The sequence below is a fragment of the Cajanus cajan genome, chromosome 10 (genome assembly GCF_000230855.2).
Source record: "Cajanus cajan strain Asha chromosome 10, NIPB_CcT2T_4, whole genome shotgun sequence".
In the NCBI taxonomy this organism is placed as follows: Eukaryota; Viridiplantae; Streptophyta; class Magnoliopsida; order Fabales; family Fabaceae; genus Cajanus; species Cajanus cajan.
Genome location: NC_138526.1, coordinates 33,554,497 through 33,561,065, shown reverse-complemented (window position 1 = coordinate 33,561,065; position 6,569 = coordinate 33,554,497). Strand labels below are relative to the sequence as shown.

At 38.8% G+C, this 6,569-nt stretch overlaps 1 protein-coding gene across 1 annotated transcript; it reads right to left on the bottom strand.

The window, feature by feature from the left end:
• Positions 1 to 2,684: 2,684 nt before the first annotated feature.
• On the bottom strand, positions 2,685 to 6,255 carry LOC109801894 (glutathione S-transferase 3-like). The gene is made up of 2 exons (XM_020363057.3): positions 5,867 to 6,255; positions 2,685 to 5,308 (listed from the first exon to the last, which is right to left on the bottom strand). The coding sequence occupies exons 1-2, from the start codon at positions 6,179 to 6,181 to the stop codon at positions 5,054 to 5,056; spliced, it is 570 nt and encodes a 189-aa protein (XP_020218646.1). The 5' UTR covers positions 6,182 to 6,255; the 3' UTR covers positions 2,685 to 5,053.
• Positions 6,256 to 6,569: the final 314 nt, after the last annotated feature.

Here is a 6,569-nt window from a genome sequence, read left to right as displayed (position 1 = left end):
GCTGAATTCTCCTTGGTGATTTTGTCATCGAGAAGCGGAGACAACCTATTGTAGTTGAAGCCATCCCAGAGGTGTTGTTTGCCATGACTGATGTTGAGATTCTTGAATTAACCATATAAATTTTAGCCAAATTAGCACTTGTCTGTTTCTGAAAGCTGCTATTCTGCTTTATCGGTCAAGGCTACAGGCATAACAGATGCTATCTTCGGGATGGGTGCCACTAATACCTCAAGTGTTAGAATTTGGGGATAAATAACTGACCCTCTTCATACTGCAATGCAGTCCTCAAGTAGCAGTATTTTACGTTTTGGACTAACTTAATGATTTTGATGAAGACGAGAATTTAAAGAATGAAAGGCAAGTTCATTCACTTCAGGGATTAACCCTACTAATGAGAAGAATTGAAGAAGAGGTTTGTGAGAAATAATGTGGCTGTGATAATAAAATTCGTTTACCTTCGAAAGGCTTCACCTGAAGAATGCCCTTCAGTTGCAGTGATATTATTGCTGATTGAGCTCATGGTAATTCTAAATTCTAATTCATTCAACATGAGTGCTTATATGGAATGCACAACTATCTAAGTTTCGTGACTTGATTATTTTTAAAATCACAACTTTTAGTAGGAGTGTAAGTGAATATGGGTGATCTGTGAACATGAATTGATTCAAACTAATTCAATGAGTACAAATTGGAATTTTTAGTGTTTGGGACAGACATAATTCAACTCCATCACAATTCAACATTGTACCGGTTAAGTAGCGGGTATTTTATAACCCGTGACACAACCTAATAATAATAAGTTAGTATAATTAATTGTTTACGATAATACTCATTGTTACTCATATTCAATAATAGTTATTGTGTTTTTGAGTTGATAGCGTTGTAATAGTTCAACATATTTATTTTAAATTTTATTTTGTATTAATGTTGGTTCTTTGAGTCGATAACAATATAGTAAATTAACACTTATTTTAAAATTTAGTTTGTATTATTATTTGTTTTATCAATTGATAATATCACATTCGCAATAAGATATCAAATGATTTATATTTATTATGAAATATTTAAATTTTTATAAAAAATAAATAAATTTAATTATATTGATTTGATTGATTCAACTCAATTCAATCTCTTTGTGATCGGGTTGGGTAAAAAAAAACACACAATCTTATCCCAACCCAACTTATTGGATTTTGATCGGTCAAGTAATGGATTTATCCTAATCCAACTCAGTATAACCCGTTCACACCCCTCACTTTTGGACCCTCCATTATTATACATTAAAATGATTTCAATATCTTGAAGAGTTTATAAATGCCGTAGCAGTTCTGTTGCATGAAGATCCTTTTAAGTGCAGCTTACATAAAGCAGAAGCCACTGAGGCAGTTGTAGGCTTGTAGTTGTAGCTGCATTAAATTGTCAAATTTGTAAAGGGTTCACAGCAATCGGCCTGAGCTCTACTCTTATTATGGGCCATTTCTCTTATACAGGGAAATCATTAATGGAAAAATTGCTTTTACAAGATTCAGGTTTCGGAGAACTTTGCTTTGAAGATTCAATTCCTGGCAAGCAAATTGTTGTTTATGATTCGGTTCATGAGGTAAGCTCTGGTTAAAAACCATAATTTTGTTAAGTATAATGTTTAACTTGTCTTTCCTTGACACATGAGAGCATGCTTCTAGTACTCATGGTTTCTCTTTTTAGCACTTTCAAAATTATTGATTTGTTGTGTCTCTAATTAGAATGAGGAGGAAACTGTAGCTTTATCCGTTTATAGTGCGGTATTTAAAACTCTACTCCGTCCTACCTTCACTAGATAAAGACTCACTCAGACATCTCCGAAATCTCTCCTTGGTGTGGCTGATCTCAATTTTCTCAAAGTAGTTTGCAATTAAGACAATTATAAGTGAGCTTAAAATTTTTTGAATCTTTAAATGTTCTTTCTCTTTCATATATGTGTGATTTAATCATCCTTAAGTTTCTGTAAGTTGATTAGTTTGTAAGGGAATATTTCTATCAAAAGAAACGTAATATTTGTTTTGTTCATGATAGCTTATGATTTCACTATCCAGAAAGGTTTAATCAGAGGAAAAAACTACTGAAATAGATGGTGTGGGGGGTCTCTAAAAGTGACTTCAGTTCTAGAATAGCTTGTTCTTTAGTTACAAAATTTGGGCATCAAAGAGAAGGCCAAATGAAGAGAGAAAATGATTTGCAAAATAGAATTGAGTAATGGGTGTAAAAAAATACTGACATAAATTAGTTGTTAGGGGAGCTTTATTCTCTTACATGAGCCCCCTCGGTCGATTTCGATTAGTTAAGCACGTCAGTTTTATATCCATTGGAAACTTCTGCATTGTGGCAGTGTTGGCTAACGGATTAGTTCTTTATTCTATGGTTAAGATACTAAACAGGCGATAAAACTGATTCTTTGTGCAAAAACTATATCCCCAAGAAAGAATCAGTCTTCAGCTATTTCATGCATTAGTGCATGACTTGCTGGATTATGTGCTAAATAAGTGGAAATTAAGTTATCACAATGCAACAAAATAGGAGAGGAAATAAGATAATGACACTCATGAAGATTACATAAACCTCTCTAGAAGGAAAAGCACGATGAATTTCTGATGTGCTTGGGCTGGCACTATGGGTTATTTTCAGGAAAGAAAACAAGTTATCATACACCAAATGATGATATAAGGGGTATTGTCTAAACTTGAACCCACATCCAATAGAACCATAGAAAGTTCTTGTGACATCAAGATCTCAAACCAAATTGGGTTGTTTCTTCTTTCACCATCACTGTTTATTGATCACAAATACACAACTTTAAACAAACATTACAACACCCATCCCTCCTTAGCTCGAAATCCTGTAGACACACTCAAGTTTTTAGCAAACATTAAGTAACTTAAGATTACACAAGACCTTATATGAATTTATTTTACAAGTCTCTAAAAGATTAACTTATTCATAAAGTCCCTCTATTTGGACTCCAGAGCTTTCTGCATGCCCACAACATATTTGTTAGGATGCAAGCAAAGTCCCACATCGTTCAAATAAGAGGATGGACATGGATTTATATACACATAATTGTCTCCATTGGTTGAGAGGTCTTTTGAGTGATATCCAAAAGCAAATCCGTGAGGGCTTGGGCCCAAAGTGGACAATATCTCACCAATGTGGAGACAAGTGTGTATGTGTGGTACCCACCATGCTCAACAAGTAGTATCAGAGCCAATGGTCTGATCAGGTGACCGGCTCGACGAGTATGATGGTTGACAGGTAGATCCAAGTTTGGGATCTCTTGTGTCGAAAGTCTTTCTAACGGTGGGTCCATGTGTGTATGCATGGTACCCACCATGCTCAACAAGTGGTATCAGAGCCAATGGTCTGATCAGGTGACCGGCTCGACGAGTATGATGGTTGACAGGTAGATCCAAGTTTGGGATCTCTTGTGTCGAAAGTCTTCCTAACAATGGGTCCATGTGTGTATGTGTGGTACCCACCATGCTTAACAAGCGGTATCAGAGCTAATGGTCTGATCAGGTGACCGGCTCAACGAGTATGATGGTTGACAGGTAGATCCAAGTTTGGGTTCTCTTGTGTCGAAAGTTTTCCTAACGATGGGTGCATGTGGAAGAGAGGCTTCCTAGTAACATGGAGGGTTCCTAGTAACATGGAGGGTAGGAGGCGTGTCCCCCTATCATGAGGGAGGTCATGATGGGTGCATGTGGAAGAGAGGCTTCCTAGTAACATGGAGGGTTCCTAGTAACATGGAGGGTAGGAGGCGTGTCCCCCTATCATGAGGGAGGTCATGATGGAGCGGCAGTGTAAGCACTCTGAGTGTAAGTGAGCTCTGTGGGGCCATGTGTTAAAAGTCTTCCTAACGGTGGGTCTATGTGGAAGAGAGGCTTCCTAGTAACATGGAGGGTGGGGCCATGTGTTGAAACTCTTCCTAATGGTGGGTCCATGTGGAAGAGAGGCTTCCTAGTAACATGGAGGGTTAGGCGGCGTGTCTCGCTGTCATGAGGGAGGTAATGATGGAGCGGCGGTGCAAGCACTCTGAGCGTAAGTGAGCTCTATGGGGCCTTGTGTCGAAAGTCTTCCTAACGGTAGATCCATGTGGAAGAGAGGCTTCCTAGTAACATGGAGGGTTAGGAGGCGTGTCCCCCTGTCATGAGGGAGGTCATGATGGAGCGGCGGTGCAAGCACTTTGAGCATGAGTAAGCTCTGTGGGGCTACCATCGGATAATACTCATAGTTTCCGCTGCAGGGGATGGGTTAAACCGTGGTCATTTTGGGTGATGTTCAAAAGCAAATCCGTGAGGGCTTGGGCCTAAAGCGGACAATATTTCATCAATGTGGAGACAAGTGTGTATGTGTGGTACCCACCATGCTCAACAAGTGGTATTAGAGTCAATGGTCTGATCAGGTGACCGGCTCGACGAGTATGATGGTTGACAGGTAGATCAAAGTTTAGGATCTCTTGTGTCGAAAGTCTTCCTAACGGTAGGTCCATGTGGAAGAGAGGCTTCCTAGTAACATGGAGGGTTAAGAGGCGTGTCCCGCTGTCATGAGGGAGGTCATGGTGGAGCGGCAGTGCAAGCACTCTGAGTGTAAGTGAGCTTTGTGGGGCCATGTGTCGAAAGTCTTCCTAACGGTAGGTCCATGTGGAAGAGAGACTTCCTAGTAACATGGAGGGTTAGGAGGCGTGTCCCGCTGTCATGAGGGAGGTCATGAGCACTCTGAGCGTAAGTGAGCTCTATGGGATCTTGTGTCGAAAGTCTTCCTAACGGTGGATCCATGTGGAAGAGAGGCTTCTTAGTAACATGGAGGGTTAGGAAGCATGTCCCCCTGTCATGAGGGAGGTCATGATGGAGCGGCGGTGCAAGTACTCTGAGCGTGAGTGAGCTCTATGGGGCCACCATCGGATAATACTCGTAGTTTCCACTACAGGGTATGGGTTAAACCGTGATCCTTTGTTTGAGGGGAGAATTGTTAGGATGCAAGCAAAGTCACACATCGTTCAAACAAGAGGATGAACATGGATTTATATACACACAATTGTCTCCATTGGTTGAGAGATCTTTTGGGTGATGTCTAAAAGCAAATCCGTGAGGACTTGGACCCAAAGCGGACAATATCTCATCAATGTGGAGACAAGTATGTATGTGTGGTACCCATCATAAAAACGTCTGCCACCAAGTGTCTCTTCTAGCTGCTTAAAGATAGAGATTAATTCCTTCTTCCCTTCCTCATGCTCCTCTCCTTTAGAAAGCCACATTTTCCTCCAAGTATCATACACCTGTGTTGAAGCTCACAATTTTTATTGGTAATGAAAATATAGATAAAATCTGGTACACCTCTTGCATTAAAATGAATAAATTACCAAAAAACAACGAAATTTCCCTTTTGGACTCCATTTTTTTTTCTTTTTTGTATGAGATTGTTTTAAATATTAGTTTTATATTTTAGGAAATGTTGGCATGATCGTGCAGTATCTCCTTGTTTGTTTCAACTTTCAAGGGTTGAAAAACAAAAACCTGCTTAGAACTTACCTGTAGACATATATAACACTATTTTCCACCAAATTATATGCACGGAGGACTCGTGAGGATGATTAAACCCTTATAAAAATATACTGTAAAAAGCTTCTTCACAAGTTAACTTACATGAGTTAAAACCATTATTTTGGAGAATTTAACAGGAGATTTTAGCTCATAAAGAAACTTTTTTTTTTCTTTCTAGAATTGTTTATAAAGAAATTTACCCAAACTGTCCAATATGTGATAGTAGCAACCATAAAACCCCTGTACTTCAAACTTCAAATTTCAATCACATAAGAACATATTAAAGGAGGTACCTTTTTGTCAATGTAATCTACCCAGAATCTGGCATGAGCTCTCTCATAAGGGTCAGAGGGCACGATTGGAGCCTTATCATTCCAGACTTCATCAATGTACTGCACTATAATTGCAGATTCACAGATGGGTTTGCCATTATGGATGAGAACTGGAATTTTCTTGTGAATGGGGTTCATCTGCAAAAGCAATGGACTCCATTTCCCCAGATTCTCTTCCCTGTATTCATACTGAACTCCCTTTTCAGCTAATGTAATCCTAATCCTCATCCCAAACATGCTGGCCCATGTATCCAACAGAACCACCTCGTCTTCCATTGTTGCACAGGATCACCCAAACCCAAGAGAAGTTGTGCACTAGCTAGCTTTTAAAGTAGTAGTAAAAAAGACAGACCTTTTTTAATGTGGCAATCAAATTTCCTACACGGCATATTCGTTTTTAATGTCATAAAATTTTCTGCATGTTTTGGTCCCTCAAAATTTTCGAACTACTCTTTTAGGACTGAAGCTAGGGTGGTCCACTAGTTAATGTGGTTTGCCGTGATCAAAATCACAAGTACCATTAGATTTATTAATAGATTAATATGAGATTGAGATAAGTGGTGTGTGACCTTTTTGTATAAGTTATGTTAAATTTATTATTTTTTTAGAATATAAATGTAATTTACTTATTTATCTTTTACTGTATAGCATCTTCGTCCCAAAA

Excerpts from the sequence above, each read along its gene's own strand:
- LOC109801894 (XM_020363057.3), bottom strand. The coding sequence starts at position 6,181 with ATGGAAGACGAGGTGGTTCTGTTGGATACATGGGCCAGCATGTTTGGG. Across the intron at positions 5,309-5,866 it reads TAGATTACATTGACAAAAAG|GTGTATGATACTTGGAGGAA; the intron begins GTACCTCCTTTA and ends GCTTCAACACAG.